Source organism: Stenella coeruleoalba (genome assembly GCF_951394435.1).
Source record: "Stenella coeruleoalba genome assembly, chromosome: X".
Lineage (NCBI taxonomy): Eukaryota > Metazoa > Chordata > Mammalia > Artiodactyla > Delphinidae > Stenella > Stenella coeruleoalba.
Window position 1 is genome coordinate 90,360,776 of NC_137152.1, and position 19,336 is coordinate 90,380,111.

General features: G+C 42.2%; 1 protein-coding gene across 1 annotated transcript in view; it reads left to right on the forward strand.

Moving 5' to 3' along the window:
* The window catches only part of PAK3 (p21 (RAC1) activated kinase 3), a 117,674-nt gene extending 98,454 nt beyond the window's left edge, over positions 1-19,220 (forward strand). Inside the window, exons 17-18 of the mRNA XM_079911637.1 lie at positions 14,097-14,234; positions 17,596-19,220. Coding sequence (XP_079767763.1) covers positions 14,097-14,234; positions 17,596-17,685 — 228 coding nt within the window. The 3' untranslated portion in view covers positions 17,686-19,220. The remainder of the gene's footprint in view (positions 1-14,096; positions 14,235-17,595) is intronic.
* Positions 19,221-19,336: the final 116 nt, after the last annotated feature.

Here is a 19,336-nt window from a genome sequence, read left to right on the forward strand (position 1 = left end):
CATGAAACAATCTGGAGGTACGATGCGGCTGAGTGGAAAAAGAAGGGGCATTTTCCCACCATTTGTGGGTCAGCCCTCCGTGAATTGAATCAAGCCCACCCCTGACCTATGGACCAGCGCATCAGGGTAATTACATGGGCTTGTCCTTATTGTTTAACCACCTTTGCCCATTAAGAAGTAGCAGTGAAAGAACACATCAGGTCTCTTGTTTCCATGGATCTCCTCCTCTAAGTCTTTGGAGTTTGGAGGCACTAAACGGATTATGGCTATTTTGCTTTCTGCCTTCTAATGAGTAATTTACAACCTGCAAAATTTAAGGATTAAATCAATGGCTCTGTAAAGCAAGTGGTCTCAGTAATGCATTTATTACCTTCTTCGTTCCCCAATTACAGTTGATCGCTCTTCAGCTAGGCTGTTGATCGTTAGAAAAAAGGAAACAAGTTTTAATCTTTATGGGCATCTTCTAGCCTAGGATTAGAGCTAATAATTAACAGCTTGTCTCTTAGGATCCACAGCCTTGTATCTAAATAAGTACTTGTAGATTAACAAGCCACCAGGTTCAGGAAGCCTACATTAAGGCTGTAACACAAAGATTCGTCAGAAAGACCACCCGGTTGAATTCCACTGACAAAGATTTCCTCTCCATGTGTGATCCACCTCCAATGACTCAGTCACCAAGTCCGTATGGTGCCGGCCCTCTATCTGTCTGCCAGGCGCCACAAGGACCTTTTAAGTTTTGATTTTAGATATGTTGTCCTCACGTTCTCTTAAATAAAAGCCAGTGTTCCCGGCTATATGCCCTGATTTGGAATTTGAAAAATGTAGTCACTGAAACCCTGGAGAGATTGGACAGAAAGAGATATGCCATGACCCTGTTGGAAGCCTGTGTTTTCTTGGATCCTGGTGACCAGGCCATGTGTGGGGAAATTGAAAATCGCAGAACTTTGGGAGAGGTATAAAAGAGAACTGGCTTAGCCCTTCTTTCTTTAAAATCCTTCCAAGACCACCACTCATCCACCTCTATGGGCTTTGAGGAGGAAAAAAAGGAAGGAAGTGGAAGGGAGACAGAGTGGTAGAGTGAAGGCTAGCATGTTGATATGGAAAGCATTTGGCCCACAGAGTCAGGCAAAACTGGGTGGGTCTCGGCTCCACAACCTGCCATCTCTGTGACCTTCAGCAAGTCATTCAAAACCTTTATAAGCCTGTTTCCTGTGTGTAAAATGGGGACAGTATCTCTCCTGCAGAGTTAGTGTGAAAATTAAATGAAATAATGCATGTAAACACCTAGCACAGTGTGTAGCTCATTGTAAGGAGAATGGGGGAGGGGATTTATATATCAATAGAAAAGTGAGAAAGGATCCTTCGAATACTTTTTACCCATTCATGAAGGGAGATCGGATTCCCCACTTCCCCCAAGAACTTCCCTTCCACACTGACTATGCTCACATCCCTTCGAGCAGTGGAGAGTCCTCCACAGTTTAGTATAAATGACCATGAACAGGTAACACTGAGCAGCAGAGGTTAAAGGTAAAATCTGGGGCTGTACATTCGAAGGCTGTTTGCATTTCACTGTGGCTTTTTTTGTGTCTTTGTTGCGTCCATTGGAACTGAGCAAACCCTCTTGAAATATTGCCTGTTAACATACCACTGATGCAAGGAATTAGCGACTCCCCCCCCCCCAGTTATAAAGCGGTTGGGATTTTTTTTAATGTAAATTGCTCTGTACTAATTGACCTAATTTGCTCATAAAATGCCTTTTAAAGGTTAGAGAGTTATTAACTGTGCCGATGTTATGAGGTTGATACCCTTCCAGAGACAGAGAAGAGACAAGTTCCTCACTACCTGAAGTCTTTGCGCTCAACGTAATTGGCCTTGGATGCCTCGTTCTGTGACCCACGGACATTTTTAGTGAAGCCTCCAATAATAAAGTGCCTTGTTCTTTTTGTTTGCCAAAGTGACTGGAGTTAAAATCGAACTTTCCCTGTGGATATGCAAATCAAACGTTGGTACACTGCTCATCTCCCCAACTTTTGTGTTAATTTGAAGTTATCTTTTTATAAACCTGTGATTATAATGACCTGATTCTAAATAAGGAGGCACAATCATTTCCATAAAACAAATCTTTGGTTTGTTGTTGTTTTTATTCCTCAGCACTGAGAGAGTGCCTCTTTTTAACTTCGCATTCCACATAATGGGGCTGTTCTTGTCAATGGCTTTTGAGGGATTCTGGTGTTTGTGAAACGTCTCAGTGACATCCAGTTGAGGTCCCTCCTGGACCCTGTGGATGAAGCCCTTTTTCTGTGTAATTTTCCAGACCTTTATCCTAGTTGAGATGAACTTTAAGTGTTCTCTTTCTACCCTTGCTTTAAGCATCTGTGAAACCGTATCAAACACGGGATCTTTGGAAGACAGTTATCGGTATCAGGAAGATTATCTGAAGGCTTAAAATAGTATTTAGGATAGTATGTGAACCGCCTATCCTGTACTAGCGGTTCTCCTCCTTGGTTACACGTTGGAATCATCTGTGGAGCTTCAAGAACAAACGACGTCAAGTTCCCACACAAAGGCCTAGAGCAGATACAAAGCTCTGTGGCAAGCCCTTTGTAGAACCCTGTCTATATTGAAAAACAGTTCTTCATCAGCCCTCTCTGAGCATGCTTGCTCAACCAGAAAAGAGCATGCTATCATTCTGCCTACACTTCTCCTTTCCATCTAAAAAAAGTACATGGGTCACTTTGTTGAAATCCTGACACACCCTGGCATTCTTTGCTTTACCATTCCAGCAACGCTGTCAAAAATAAAATGACATTAGTTCGGTATATACCTCTATAATATGCCCATTTTCTTTTTCAATTTCGCTTCTCCTGCAAACGGAGTCCATCATGACAATGTGCTAGCTGTTGTGTACGTAACATATATTGGTGATAAGAAAACCTTCAGTCTGGCTACTCATGATTAGGAGTGCCTAAACTGTATGGCCGGAGAGAAGGGAGGGCAGAAGTGTAAATTCAGACCTGTTGTCTACGTTAAGAGGCTCCCTACTCCCCCTATCCCCACGCTTGAAGCACTACACACGTTAGTTTCTTCTTTTTTATTATAGAACCTGGGAAATTCTGGTTAGCTTGTATGTCTAGAGAAGAGAGTTAAGCAGAAGAAGAGAATCTCTAGCAACTAAAAAGCAGCAGCTAAGGGCCAAAGTGCTGGAACCTGTGCTGTGGATCGGAATGTCTGGGTTTGATGGCGGGTGCTCATTTGGAATTAAAGTCAGACATAAACTTCCTGAGCGCCAGAGAAGCAAGCATACTTCGCTAGCACTCAGTCAATATTGTTTTGAATGTATTTCAGGAAGAGCTGGGAGCATTCCCTTCTTTTTCCGTAAGCCACTATGGAGCAGCAAGGTTTATTGATGGTTTGTTGACACTTCTACTTTGAGGGCAAACCTATGCCTGAAAGGAGGGGTGAGCTGGGATAACTGCAACTAAAATAATTATAGAACAGTAACAGGGTTTCTTTTTAATCAGAAAAAAATATTGCCTGTCAAAAGATAGACAGCTCTTAAGAATCATTGGTTGTCAGGAATTTAGCGTAGGAAAATGGGACCTAGCCATAGGAAAGCTGCAAGTCTCATTTAGATTGTACTTCAGAAGCAGACAGTTCAAACTGGTGAGTTATGACCCAGAAGACAGCCAAAGGAGGAATTGATTCCACAGCAAACGAAAATCTGAGACTCTGACCAGGCAAAGAGGAGGCAAAGAAAGATGACAAATGTGGTGACCAGGGACCTGCTGTTGGCCATGACTGATATTCCCTTATCCTACTGTTTATTATCTTATCACTCCTCAGTGTCCTTAAAGCACGGCTTGGGAATAAGCCAAGGGTGCATATGCCCGTTGCCCTAATAGGTACCAGACCTATAACTAAGTAGTTAAGTCCGTTGAAATCAAAGTTCATTCTAAATGGACAGATCACAGAGTGTGATGATGGACATTTGGCCCCTCAAATGCCCACTCAAATGCCCACTCACACGTTTATCCTATGGCTTTTTAAATCTGTGTTTTTGCCAGTGAAAAATGACTTCACCAAGAAAATTAGGGTTAGCTCGATAATTAAGATAATTTCTGACCTTTGTCATCATTTTGAAATATACCTTTTCCAACCTGGTTGCAACATCACTTTAGAAGACCCTTTGCATTCTGATAAAAGGATACTCTGAGGTGTCTTGTATAAGCCTCTCGGCAGAGAAAGTTAACTTGATTAAGGCAGTCTTAGCTCTGTAGCTGCAAGAGCCAACATTCTAACAGTATCACCAAAAACAGGCGGACCTTTTTGCTGTAACTTTCTTCCTCTCTCCCTCCTTCCCCACCTCCCTTCCTCCCTTCCTTCCTTCGTCCCTCTCAACCTCTCTTCCTCCCTCTTTCTTCCTTCCTTCCTTTCTTTTTCTTTTCTTTTCTTTGCTTTCCTCCTTCCTCCTTCCTTCTTTTTTGTTTTCTCTTTTTTTATAGATTTCTTTCATTATTTATTTTTTTGCTGCGTCGGGTCTTCATTGCTGAGTGCAAGCTTTCTCTAGTTGCAGCAAGCGGGGGCTACTCTTTTTTTTTCATATTAAACTTTTTATTAAAACTGAGTCTTTACAATATATTTAAAATGACATGTTCCACAGGCTACTCTTCATTGCAGTGTGTGGGCTTCTCACAGAGAAGAGAAGCGGTGGCTTCTCTTGTTGCAGAGCACGGACTCTAGACCTGTGGGCTTCAGTAGTTGCAGCACACGGGCTCAGTAGTTGTGGCTCGCGGGCTCTAGAGCACAGGCTCAGTAGTTGTGGCACACGGGCTTAGTTGCTCCATGGCATGCGGGATCTTCCTGGACCAGGACTTGAACCCGTGTCCTCTGCATTGACAGGCGGATTCTTAACCACTGCGCCACCAGGGAAGTCCCCTTCCTTCTTTTTTAAAGCATTGCCCCACTACTTAGATGGCAAAATCCATCAGCACTTTTCATCTCTGTGTGGCCAGTGAATGTGACGGGACCAGACAAGGAACTATCTAGTGCCTCAGCCAACGGTACGCATCATGTGAGTCAAAGAGTGAATTCTATTCCCAGGTCTGCCAGTCAGGAGCCCCCTGACCTTGTATAGATTACTTCTTGCTGGGCCTCCATTTCCTTATCATTTCAAACAAGTGGAATTCGACAAGATTATTGGTTACGGATGGACTCTACGAATTCCATGGGCTCCTAGAATTCCATGGAGATCCTTGGGGCCCAGGGGGGAGGTCATGTGTCTCTTGAGTCCACCAGAATAGTTCCTCTTTAACTTGTTTTCTGTATCGAGCTTCCACATGAAATTTAATTAAATAAAAGGGGAAACTCCTGGGTCTCTTACTCTGATTCTGTATTCTTAGGCTGTAGATAGGCTACAGCCTTCCCTGAGTGCCAGAAGGGCCAGGGTTTGAGTACGCGTCGTCTGTAGGAGTGCTTCCAGAGTTGTGACCTTCGGAAAGCTGCTCGGATACATCTCTGTCATCATCTCGTGACTAAGTCTGTATTCCATAGAGTGGAAAAATCCCCCTTTCCCTACCAAGAAAGACACTTGATCATGATGCAAAGCACGCTGCATGTGGGACTGGGCAAGCCCACTCTGACAGGAATCTTGGGGAGAAGCCAGGGAAGAGCAAAAGAGTGATAAAGCTGTCACGGGGACCCATGATCCACACTCTGTGGTATATCGGGAAGAATAGCATGTTATGGTATACAGAGCTGTTCAGCTGATGAACTGCATATAAAACAGAAGTTGAAACCAATGGATGTGAGCAGTAATGTATGTTTCACAGATCATATCACAGTCCAGCTGGATTTTGATCCTATTATGGTAATTTGGAAAAGCTTCAGAGAATCAGGGACTTAGCCCCTTCCTGCTCCAATATTCTGAAATGGGATAGGAACAAACGTATTACGGTAAACGGTATCTTGGAACTAGAAACTAGGTGTGGGTTGAAGAGAAAATGGGAGGTGAGGAGGTCAACATACCAAATATAGATGATGTTTTGAGAAGTTTTTAATGTGAGAAGGACCAGAGAAATGGGGTAGTAGCAGAATGGATCCTAGGATCGGGTCCCCTTGACCTTCCTGATTTGTTGAGCCTTTATCTTCATTTCTCTTCCTCTTCACTCCACTGACCACCTTCTCTCCCCATGGTACTTTGGCCCCAGTCCTTGTCCTGTATTCTCCTGCTCCCTCTGCTTCTTACAGCTTTTTTTCCCCTCTACCTCCTGCTCCATTTTGCTTTCCTGCTTTTCCATCTCTCTGCCCACCCCTCCCCCACTTCCAAACCCGCTGTGGTTCTCAACCTTGGGTGTTGCTTGGGCTGCCCAGGGTGGCTTCCTGAGCACACGTAGCCTGCTCCACGTTTCCTGACAAGCACTATTAATCCCGAGAGATTAGAATGAGCGTGTACATTATCAGACTCATCTGGTCTTTATTTTCTGGCAGTGGCCAGTTTTTTTTTGTTTTTTTAAAAATAAATTTATTTATTTTTTGGCCGTGTTGGGTCTGCTTTGCTGTGCGCGGGCTTTCTCTAGTTGCAGCCAGCAGGGGCTGCTCTTCGTTGCGGTGCGCGGGCTTCTCATTGTTGTGGCTTCTCTTGTTGCAGAACATGGGCTCTAGGCGCATGAGCTTCAGTAGTTGTAGCACGTGGGCTCAGTAGTTGTGGCTTGCAGGCTTCAGTAGTTGTGTCTCGCGGGCTCTAGAGCACAGGCTCAGTAGTTGTGGCACGTGGGCTCAGTAGTTGTGGCTCGCAGGCTCTAGAGCACAGGCTCAGTAATTGTGGCACACGGGCTTAGTTGCTCCGCGGCATGTGGGATCTTCCCGGGCCAGGGCTCGAACCCATGTCCCCTGCATTGGCAGGCAGATTCTTAACCACTGCACCACCAGGGAAGCACAGTGGCCAGTTTCTTATGCTTGAAAGGAGCAGTCTAAAGCTAAGCCAAGACCTAATCAGTCAGAGGTACCTAATTACCTTTACCATCAAGCTATAAGGGAATAGATCTGTAATAGGCTCAGCAACAGCAGCGGAGCCCCCTACCCCTGTGAAGAATTTGGTGACAGTTGAGAGCTACTATGCAAGACAAGTAGGGAACTAAGTTAGACCACAGTGCTTATTCAGTTATCACACTGAACCGTTGGGTTGAATAAGTCAAAATAGGGACTACAATCGTAGCTATAATATAGCAATTTCCTTTTTTGTAGATTTGGCCCCATTTACTCTCTTCTTAGAAAGAAATGTCAGGGCTTTTCATGAAATCCATAAACACATCAGAGGCAGTAATACACTCTGGCCTTTAACCTCTGAAATCCCAGGTCATGAGTAAACTAAGTCTTAAGATGTCAAGCCACTCATTGCCAAATCTCTCCCATAAAACACTCAAAGGTAGTTGAAAATTCCAAAATAAGAAAGGAACCAGGACAGCAGTAGGTTACAGGCAACAACCAGAGGACACACTGCTTATGAACTCCCAACGTATATACAGACACTGGTGAATACAATATGAAGCCTAACTGGGCACCTGCCTTTTGTTCCCCCTTTCGAAGTAAGTGGGAAAACAGTTGACATCCAGGGGGTCCATTTCCTCTGGTAGAGGTAGAGGTAGAGTTGTGCACGCTCAGTGTGCCTCATCTCTTGAAGAGACCTTGTCTGCCTCTGCTTACGAGAATTCCTACCTCAGAGGCTGGGAGCACTGTGAGGTGATGCCGTGCAGTGGTCAGGAGTGTGGACTCTGGGCTCACAGTCCTTGGATTCAGATATTGACTCCCTCATTGCTAGTTGTGTGATGTTGGGCAAATTATTATATTAACCCTACCTCCCTCAGTTTCTTCATTTGTCAATTGGGGATCATAATCAAGTATAACTCAGGGGGTCGTTGTATGAATCAAGTGAGCTAATAGTAATCATTCAATAAATGCTAGCTAATAATATTTCCCATGAAAACCGTATTTATACAGGTATTAAGATATAGATGAATAGCCCTTTGTCTTATAGTTACATTGTTTGTTTTTTAATTTATTTATTTTATTTATTTTTATTTTTGGCTGCACGCAGGCTTTCTCTAGTTGCAGTGAGCGGGGGCTACTCTTCGTTGTGGTGTGCGGCCTTCTCACTGTCGTGGCTTCCCTTGTTGCGGAGCACGGGCTCTAGGCGCGTGGGCTTCAGTAGTTGTGGCATGTGGGCTCAGTAGTTGTGGCTTGCGGGCTCTAGAGCGCAGACTCAGTAGCCGTGGTGCACGGCCTTATCTGCGGCATGTGGGATCTTCCCAGACCAGGGCTCAAACCCGTGTACCCTGCATTGGCAGGCGGATGCTTAACCACTGCGCCACCAGGGAAGCCCCAACATTGTTTGTTAAATAGATTTTTACGGGCCAGGCTGAGAGCCTGTTCACCATGTATAACGCGATTTCCATGGGAAAATGTGTTTTGAGTCCCAAATATTCAACTTAGAAAGAAATGTTCACACCACACCCTCTCCTCTTTGTAAAGGGAGTCTTTATAACAGTGCTGGGACCTCTCAGGGTTACTAACACATTTCCGTTTAAGTCTCCTGGTTTGTCTTCTAATGTCTTAACCTAAACTTTATAAACTGTTAAAATAAACTGAAGTTTTTTAATTAAATGGTTAGTCCAGTTGCAAAACCGCCTTAATGAAAATTTATTGGGTACATATGGATTGTTTTGGGACTTCTTTGGAGAAATGTGGTAACTTCGAAGATGACCACTCTGATCTTTTTTAACCGAGGAAATTGACAATAAGGTAAATTGAATTATTCCTCCAACTGGGTAAAGTCGTTTTCTCTGAGTACTAAGGTAAATTTAGTCGCACATCAGGGGCCGCAGAAAACTGCAAAGTTTGTGTGTTATTGCCAAGTGATACAGAGTTATTAAAAATTCTGGAACACCAGAAACTTCTAGGTAATGTGTGTATCACAAAGAAGAAAGACACCATTTTCTGGCCAAAGGTTGTCTGTCTAACATTATAAATAAGGTCACAGGGCCTATGTTGCCTCACCTTAAGAATTAAACAGACCTCGTTTAATGATGTAGCTGAAGAAAAATCAAGAGCTCCTGCTCTGTTCACGATCAGTCAGAGAAGACTAAGTTGATATGTTTCAAGTTCCAGAGAGGACGTATTGTCTCCGCTTCCTCTGTGGGTTTGCCCACAGCAGTTCACCATGTTGTGGACCTCTTTCTCCAGCTTTCCCTCTCTTTGATGTCATCCCCTTACCTACATTGCTCATGTAGCTTTCTTCCTTCTCCCACACTGAGGAGCTGGGTAGTCAGCAGTTCCCACATTCCAAGCCTGTTCAACTCAGAAAGGGTGTTTTTGTCATTCTCTGTATATCTTCTTCTATGTTTACTAGTTCACTTTAGGTTCTCAGCTTTAATACTTTGTAAAGTCTGTCATATTCCCAGCTCAATTCGATTTATTTATACATTTTGGCTCTCATTTCATTTAGCAACAAAAACATTTATTGAGCACCTATTTTGAGCCAGTTGCCATAAAATCCAGAGATGATTGTGATACAATTCCTACCTTTACAGTCTAGGAAGACAGACCAGTGAACAAGTAACAAGTATTCACCCTACAGTGTGAAAACAGACATATAAACAAAGGGCTGTAGTAGCTTAAAGGAGGGAAGGACTAACTCTATCTGCACGGTGACCACCATCCCAGTTTGCTTGGCATTGAGGGACATAGGACCTTCAGTAGTAAAACCCAGGACAGTCCCCAGAAAATCGAGGTGGTTATTCACCATATCCATCTGGGAGCAATGGAGAAGACTTTAAAAAGGAGATGCCATTTGAAATAGAAATTTTAAGGCAAGTAGAAGTTTACTAGGCAGTTAAGGGAGCAGCATTTCAGGCAGATATAAAAGAGCATTTCTTACTATGGGAATGATGAACTAATTGGCATGAATAGTATGTGAGCTTTGGCCAATGTGTGTACGTATGGGGAGTTGGGGGAAGCAGGGCTCTAGGGTGAGAAGAGAACAGATGAGGACTAGAAAGGGAGGCGGGACCAAATCATGGAGGACCTTCTATGCCATGCAAAGGAATCTTTACTACGTATGCCATGCAAAGGAATCTTTACTACGTCCTGTGTTTTCAAACAACTATACTGATCCCTTGGTTCAAATTAAACCTTGCTGGAAGCATGCATAAATAAAGAAAAAAGAAGTATTTCTCTGATGGAAACACATATGGGTGGGTGCAGGGTCCTAGAATCCCTACATCCATCTCCCTCTCCCACCTCTTTTCCCACTTAGCTGCTCTTGAGGGGAATTTTGGAGAGTCCAGTTTGAAAACCACATCTGTGGACCATAGGGAGCCACCAGAAATTGTGTTAGAGCAGAAAAATGGATGCCACGATGAGATTAAAGATGAGATAGGTTGTTAAGGAAGATGGACTGAAGAATAAAAAGGCTTGAGTAAGAAAAAACCTATTGGGAGGCTATCGTAACAGTCTGAGGGAAGCCCAACCTTTAGCAGAGACAGTGGGAGTAGAGGAAAGTGCATAGGTATGAATGACATTTCTAAAGATTGCATGAACAGAAGCTACTAGACTGACTAGAGTGAAGGCTGGGGGAGGGGAAGGTTTCCAGTTGAGGAAGGAGGAGAAGTCAGGTATGAATCTGGGTTTCTTACTCAAGGAGCAACCAACTGTAAAGGAAATCTCTAGTCTAATTTCTTTTTTTATTGAGGTATAGTTGATGTACGATATTATATAAGTTTCCGTTGTACAACATAGTGATTCACGGTTTTTAACGTTTGTACTCCATTTATAGTTATTATAAAGGGTTGGCTATAGTCCCCGTGCTGTACAATATAGCCTTGTTGCTTATTTACTTTATACATAGTAGTTTGTACCTCTTAACTCCCTACCCCTATCTTGCCCCTTCCCCTTCCCTCTCCCTACTGGTAGCCACTAGTATGTTCTCTGTGTCTGTGAGTCTGTTTCTGTTTTGTTATATACATTCATTTGTTTTATTTTTGAGATCCCACATGTAAGTGATATCGTATGGTATCTGTCTTTTTCTGATTTGCTGGGTATTATGCTAAGTGAAATAAGTCTAGTCTAATTTCTCAGCCAGCCCATTTTCTTTGAGTTTTCACTAACTCAGATAAAACCACAATGTGATAAACTCGTGCCTAGACTGATTTTCCTTGATCTTTCTTCAGCTAAGACTTGACTTTGCTAGGAAAATGCTTTTTGCTGTGATTGTTGTGTTGCCTACAACTGTTTTTGTCTCTCATTAGCAGGGCAGTCAGTAGCAATTTTCTTTTTTGCAAAGATAGGACCCAGCTTACACACAAGTTCATTTTTAAGTTAACTATTTGGAACTCAGAGTGCATTTTCCCATAGAAACGGCATTATGCATAGTGAGTACGTTCCCAGGCCAGTCCACAAAGGCCAATTTAGCCATAATATAACTAAAAGTGTGGATCTTTGCAATAGAAATTAGTTGGAAATAATACTGTTGCAATTAAAACGAAAACAATAGTTGGAAAAGAAATCGTCTGGGTTTTTGTTTCCCTTAAGGGGTAGTACTTGATGAAAAGCAGGTTTAATCCTAGGAGGACAAAGAGAAATAGATGAAGATTGTTGTGTAAATTGGATGGTACAGCTCTTTAGATTTTATTTTGTAAAGAATTTTGGAGGGTTTTTAAGAATAATAAAAGCAGTCGCGTTGATTGTAGAAAATTTGGAAAATTGAAAAATATGTTTTAAAAAATTGTCACTAATAATCCTACCTCCCAGAGAGAACCACTGTTAACATGTTGGGGTGTTTCCTGTCAACCTTTTTCTTAGTACGTGGATTGAAGAGAGGTGAGAAGGACTTGGGTAGAGATGTGTATGTACTTGTGAGGGGCGAGATTATATGGAGTAGAATGTATTGAGCTAAGAATGGTGAAAAGAAAAAGAGAGAAAATGAAACAGTATGGCATGTGCACAGACTTAGGGAGAGTGGAAAGGGAAAAAAGAGATGTGTTTGTTTAGGACTGGGTTTGGCTCCAGGGCAGAAAAAAGCCAGCAAAGGACGCAGAGTTTGGCAGAATTGTGGCCAGCTGAAATAAGAGAGTTTTAGGAGGAGTTAGCAAATGTAATTTGCAGTAACCAATTTTCTTTTGATGCAGGAACAAAGATAGTTTGTGAGGACAGGTGCCTCAGGCATTAATCATTAAGCCCATTGCTTAATTGGGTGGAGTAAACCAGTTCTCAAAGTGTGGTCCTGAAACCAGCAGCTTCAGTATCACGTGGGAACTTGTTAGAATGCAAATTCTCAGGCCCCTCTGCAGATTTACTGAATCAGAAACCCTGGGGGGTGACCCAGGAAATCTGTGTTTTAACAAGCCCTCTAGGTGATTCTGGTGCCTGCTATAAGTTGACAGCCACTGGATTAAACGGTCCTTTCTAACCCTTTCTAAAGTACATCTCTGGAGGTTTCTGGAAAGGAGGAGAGATGTCCTCACCAGCTGATGAAAACTGGCCTGAGAAAGGAGTTTGATAGAAATATTTATTTATTTTAATTTTTTTTTTTTTTTTTGCGGTACGTGGACCTCTCACTGCTGTGGCCTCTCCCGTTGCAGAGCACAGGCTCCGGATGCGCAGGCTCAGTGGCCATGGCTCACCGGCCCAGCCGCTCCGCGGCATGTGGGATCTTCCCGGACCGGGGCACGAACCCGTGTCCCCTGCATCGGCAGGCGGACTCTCAACCACTGCGCCACCAGGGAAGCCCTGATAGAAATATTTTTGATAATAATATTAGGAGCCACGGTGGAAAAGGGGGCTGATAATTTGCTGCGAAGTTCAAGCAAGTTCAAGAGGGAGCATGTCTTCATGATAGTTAGGAGTCTGGTCACATAGGCAAACATAACCCTGGTGGTAATACCTGCAGGAAAACTCCTATTTAGCCATCAAGACCCTGTTCAAATGCCAAGCTCCTCTGTGAAGCTTTCTCTGACCTCTGGTGTAAATTGTTTCATCCTTACATTGACTTAGCGCTTTCTGTGTTTCTCTATTAGCTCTTGTCTCACTATATGGTAGCTATCTATAAGTCTCTCTGTTTCACTAAATTGTGTCATCTTTGAAAGTAGGGCATTCTGTTATTCATCTTTGGATCTCCAGTGTTTAATACCTGATACATACTCAGTGCTCTAGAATAGTTTGCTTAGAGGAGGCATGAGGAATGGCCAGCTTTTTATGGCTGCGGAGCCTTTGAAATACGGGTTTACTTTTGTGAATTAACCATGGTTCTGGGTCCAGCTCTCAGCCTGGAAGGCCAGGGCCCTTGATTCTGTCAGCACACCATGAGTTGATCTCTCTCAGTGGTGGCCTTCCACAGCAAAGATCTCAGAGATATATTAGCAACTTATTATTTTACAGTAGGATACAGGATTATTAATGTCAACTTTTCTTATATTTTCTCTTATTATAGGTAGACTTTCATGGGGAACCTAATTAAAATCTATAGGGACACATCTGCCACAGGATAAAAGTACCTGAGTCCTCGGGCCCCAAGGGTTACTTCTCATCCAGGCACTGCCATCTTCTGATTCTCTGATTGCATAATGTAGTCTGTTCATCCCTGGTCGGCTCACAAATATTCTCCAATCAAGATAAACAGTCAGTAAATTACAATCACCTTGGCAACTGTGCCTTCCGGAGGTTATACTTAGGTCGACAGGATTGGATGTGTGTGTGTTTCCTCAACTCTTTAGTCACAGATTCCTTGGTTTCATTTCCTAGGTGGTTAATCACACGTTCATTATATATTGATTTTTTTCTGGCTTAAGTCTCATAGGACAGCCTTATAACCTTATTTCCAAGCTTTTGGGGGTGGGGCACCTCACTGTCACGTCCGTTACTGCCAAGAGTAACCATCTCTAAATGTTACAGAAACTTTGCAGTATATGTCAGTGTCATTCTCTAAAATGGAATTTTTAAGACCCAGGATATAAACCAGAAGAAACTGGATTTGTGTCTTGTATGCCAGCTCGTGATCCTAACATGTATACGCTGAATAGATTTTTCTAATGTTTTTTTTTCCATAGGCATTATATCTGATAGCCACTAATGGAACCCCAGAGCTCCAGAATCCTGAGAGACTGTCTGCTGTATTCCGTGACTTTTTAAATCGCTGTCTTGAGATGGATGTGGATAGGCGAGGATCTGCCAAGGAGCTCTTACAGGTGACAGTGAAACAGGACAGTTACAAAGAGAGAGTCATTATATTGAGCTTTTCCATGTCAATGTGTGACAGTAAGAGAGCGCTATCAAAAGAGGTCTAGCTCGAGTTAGGCTCTAACCATTTGATTTGAGACCACAGGCACATAAGTATAGGCATGCATCTGTTACGTGATTGATTGGCACGTTGCCTTTCTTCTGAGAACTTGGGAGTTCAATCTGTAACTCTCTTTTATTCTTCCTGGAGTCTTATTTTGCAAGGGAAATAACAATGTGAACCTCTGGTGTTGCTGTTTTGTTCTAAACTTTGCTTGTGCCCCTGGATGTTGTACGCAGGTGCTCTTGGCCGGAGGTAATTGTCTACATAACTATGCAATTATTTCCATGGCATCTGCTACTCTAATGCTTTACTGGTCAAAGCCCCTTTGCTTGTGATGCCAAATGGCAGGCACCTGCTTGCCTGGGTGAGTACCATCCAGTGGTGAGTGCCTCTGTAACCATTTGTCCTTTTCATGGCTCTCAGGGATTAGTATACATGATGGTAATTAGTACCTACCTTATACCAAATTCTTTACAAACGTTATCTCACTTAATTCTTACAACTCTCTAGGATAGGTGTTATTATCCCCGTTGCAATTGTAGAGATTAGAACTCACACAGCTATTGAGTGGCAGAACGTGGATTTGAGCGCTGAATTGTCTGACTTTCTTCCACACAAACCAATTTAGAGGGAAAAAATGCATTTATATTGCTAAAGCAATGCATGCCCAGGATTACACATATAGCTTCACTGCTGGGGACTGACTGTTCCTTGGGGAACAAGATAAAGATCTGTAATTGCCAAGAAAAGTGATTGCTTGTTCTCCCTGACTTTGAACACATAATCCAGTTAAACAAAAGGCATAACTCTTGGTCATGCAGAGTGTTATTAACCATAGAGTCAGTCTGTTTTAGGCCAAACAACAAACAGTTCCTGTTGCTTCTGAACTCCCTCCAGAGACAGCCACACCCACGCGAAAATATCCCATCCCAACCCAAATCATATCTGGGATACACCAATTTGGAGGAATTGGGGAAGCTACCCCTTGTCTTCTCTGCTACCTGTGAGCGTTTCACAGGCTGTCATGGGGCCCGAAAATGTCAGATCTGAAATAGCCCTTTATTAATCCTCCCATTAATACAGCCTCAAATTATAGATGAAAAACTGGAACTTTTGAATGCTTCTTTTCCACATCTTTTCGCCCCTCCCACCACCCGACATACACATCCTGGTACACAACTCCTATCATGTCTTCTTCCAAGGATGAGTGAAGATACAGGTTCTCTGAAGGTAGCTATACAGTTATGTAGGTAATTGAATCAATTATCTAGTTAATTCCTTCCCCAACAATACTTTTATCTGAAGCAGTCAGATTTCTGATGCAAAATGATATTTTGAGAAAACTGAAGACTTTGTTTGTTGCATCTTCTCGTTTTACACATATAGGCTGTAATCTGTATATCACCTTAAGTCCATATAACTCCATTCTCTGACTCTAGCCCATTTTAGAGGTTAGAAAGGAGAGAGATACATGGCTTTCACACCACTGGAAGGCTTGAGAGAAGACAGAAGTAAGTGGATTTTTATGGAGCAACTCCGTATTTGCAGGGCTTAAGTGCAGTGGGTGATACAAATCTGTTAAAGGCATGATTCCTACTCTTCAGAAGTTCACAGTCTCCTTAGGAACATGAAAAAAATGCAAGATTGTTTAGCGACTCAGTCAACCCGAGGCCGTTTAAACAGTAAATGTCACGGTTGATTAGAGACGTACTTCTATGGGCTATGGCATTCAGAAAATGTCTGCAAAAAGGAAAGAGTTCGGCTGGGCCTTGAAAGACAGATCAGTTTTAGATAGTTTGAGGGGAAAGGGGGAAGGAATTTCAGATGGAAGGATTATCGCATGACCAAAGGCATGTAGGCAGGGTTCAAGGGAACAGAAACTAGACGGTGTAGCTGAAGTAAAGCGTTCCAGTAAGGAAGGCCGCAGGAGACAGGACGGAGAGAGCCTTGAACACCAGGCTAAAGGGTAGGGGCTGTAGGCAGTGGGGAAACACTGAAGATATCTGAGGGACACACCTGATGAAAGGTTTGTTCAGGAAGATGAATCTTGTGGTATGCAAGAAGAATTAGCGATAGAAAAAATGGAGGCAGGAAGATAGGGGGGTTATTGTTATAATTTAGGATTAAGTTGATTAGGCCTAGGGAAAGCAAGAGATAATTGTAAAAGGCATTGAAAAGGAAGCACTTGGTAACTGATTGCATGTAGAACATAAGGGAGAGGAACACAAAAGTGAGCTACCTCAGAATATCAAGCCAGTGGTAGAGTTCAGCAAAAGCAGAAGTGATAGAGGATAATACTACAGTGGCTAACACTGATTGGCTTCAATGTAGCTTACGAGGAACTGTCACTTACCTCATTTAACCATTGTGATAAGCAAAGGAGAGGATTGAACCTAGGTGCTCTGACTCCAAAGCCCCTGTAACTTACATCACACAAGAGTACCGTTTGGTAGATTTGAACATACATTTTTAAATGTTGAGTTCAAGGTGGCAGAAGGACATTCAAAAGGAAATAACCAGCAGGCAATTGGAGAAATAGGACCAGAATTCGGGAAAGACATCAGGTGACACAGTGGACATTCGGGAGTCATGTCCATAAAGCTTGATGAGAGGTTGGAACCATGAAAAGGAATGAGCTCTCCAAGGAACTAAATTAGAAAAAGAAGATGATGAGAGTCAAGTTCTGGGAGGTGGGAAGAGGAAGTGAAATCAGGGAGGAAGATAGAAAGGGAGGGAGTAGTCAGTGAGCATGTGTGTGGAAGAGAATCGAGACAGTAGAATGTCACAGGCCCCCAAAGAGAACACCTCAAAGAAGAAAGGGATGTTCACTTGTTTGAAGCACTGCAGAGGGGCCAAAAAAGAAACGGTGGAGACACACTATTGGGTTTAGCAGTTAGCGGGCCATTGATTTCAGGGTCAAGGTCTTGAGTGGTCAACAGAATACACTTTTTTAAGGATGAGGGCTGCTCCACATAAATTCATCGATTTAAGAAAATCAGAAAGTTAGACTTGCAAACACAGCGAGATTTTACAAGACCCCTACTCTGAATTTCTAGCTCTGCCAGTCAGCTTCTAGAAGATTTCATGACACCGAAGACCAAAAACATCTGAAGGACAAAAGCTGGCACTATTTTTTAAATGATGTTTAATTGGATCCACAAAATACATCTTAATGAAAAAAAAAGACTCCTCGAAAGTGTAAAGTAATATACTTGTTGGAGGAAAGAATTCTAGTAATTCCTCTTTTTTTTTTTTTCCTTTTGCAGCATCCATTTTTAAAATTAGCCAAGCCTCTCTCCAGCCTGACTCCTCTGATTATCGCTGCAAAGGAAGCGATTAAGAACAGCAGCCGCTAGGACTGCAAGCCTTACCCCACACCATCTCCTTCATGAGTAAGACTGAAATAAAACTCCACTGCAGGAAAGATGGAAGAAAAGACAGTTGAATGGGGTGGGAATTCTTTAACTTTCAAATGAATAGAAACTTCTTATAAGCCTTTTTCCTACTCCCTCAGATTATGTAATTTATTTGTAAGCCTGAATCGCAGCCCAAACAGGGCAGCAATGTCGAAGTGGCCATCAAGTGGTCACTTCTACCGTGAAGCGAAAGAGCCAGTAGTGAATCCCCTCATTTTGTGCATTCACTTTGAAGAAAAAAGATTTCTCAAAGATGCACACTCCCTCTTCATAGTGTTGTGTTTGTTTTTAAGTTAGAGAGTAGTCCCTCTTGCATTCGAACCTCCTTCAAAACTCCTTACCCAATGTGATGTTTTTCACTTGCATTGTCATTAGATGTCCAGAAAAAAAAAAAAGATGTCAAAACGTTTTTTTTAAAAAAAAGAAAGTAAAAAACAAAAACAAACAAACAAAAAAAAACAAAAACAAAAAAAAAACAAAAAAAATAACCCAGAGCAAGTACTGTGTGAACATGTGGAAGTCCATGCCCTAATAGAGTTGAAATTTTTTTATTCTTCTTCTATAGTGGTGGCTCGGTTTGTGTACCTGTTTTTCTGCATTTGTATTGGAAAAGGTTTCTTTTATGACATTTTCCAAAAGCAGAGAGGAATATGTGTGTTCAGGAAGGGCTTTTAAAAACTCTATGTCTAAAAGTTCAAATGGTGAAATCTTATCACATTTTCATGATGATGCTTAAGAGGTAGTTGATTTATCATTTGTATAAACCAGCTCGTTCATCTTCATGATACCTGAAAAAAGACACACCAAAACTATGGCACTCCCGTTGGGTGAGTCCAGGTCTGAAACCTAGGAAATCCTGATAGGAGAAACCATACTTAAACAAAGACGGGACTTTCTCCAAGAGCCCAAAGGGAGATAATATAAGCATGCAATATTGAAATCCTTGTTGGACAGTAAACAAAGAAAACAATACCTAATCTAATCCTGTCTTGTCCTTGTGGAATGTAGGTAACTGTAAAATAGGCACAACAGGAGGAAACAGACCCATTAGCCAACATTTGCTGCTGGTAAAAATTATTTATCTTGACAATTTATAACGTTAAATTTGTTTTTAAAGATCTGGAGAACAGAAATATTGTAAGCAGTCAACTCTGTAAGAAATGGGAGGTCAGTGAAAACTACATCCCAGTCAACATTAGGCTCTAAGTACTTGTTGCCATTTTCCCTATGTTCACCAGTTTCTGTTTCTGGATATGGTGTGTTCATACTTAGCCCTTTGGGCTTTTGAATTTTAAAAACATGTCTGTAAAGATCTTGAAGTTCTCCAGTGAAAAGCATTTGGGCTTGCAATCATATACCCCAAGAAATATCAGTCCAACTGAATTCCTTTTGTGGCTTGGGGAAAATATGAAAATTTGACTAGTATTTCACCGTGGATCAATTTATTAGAAATTCAACAGTTGCCACTTCCTGAATCTTCTGAGCGTAGAAAAATATCTGGAGGGTGTCTGCGTAGAAAAGGATATGCTTCTCTTTCGAGTGTATTGTCAATTTTATAAATTCTGCATAGTTGTTTCTCTAAGCCTTTGAA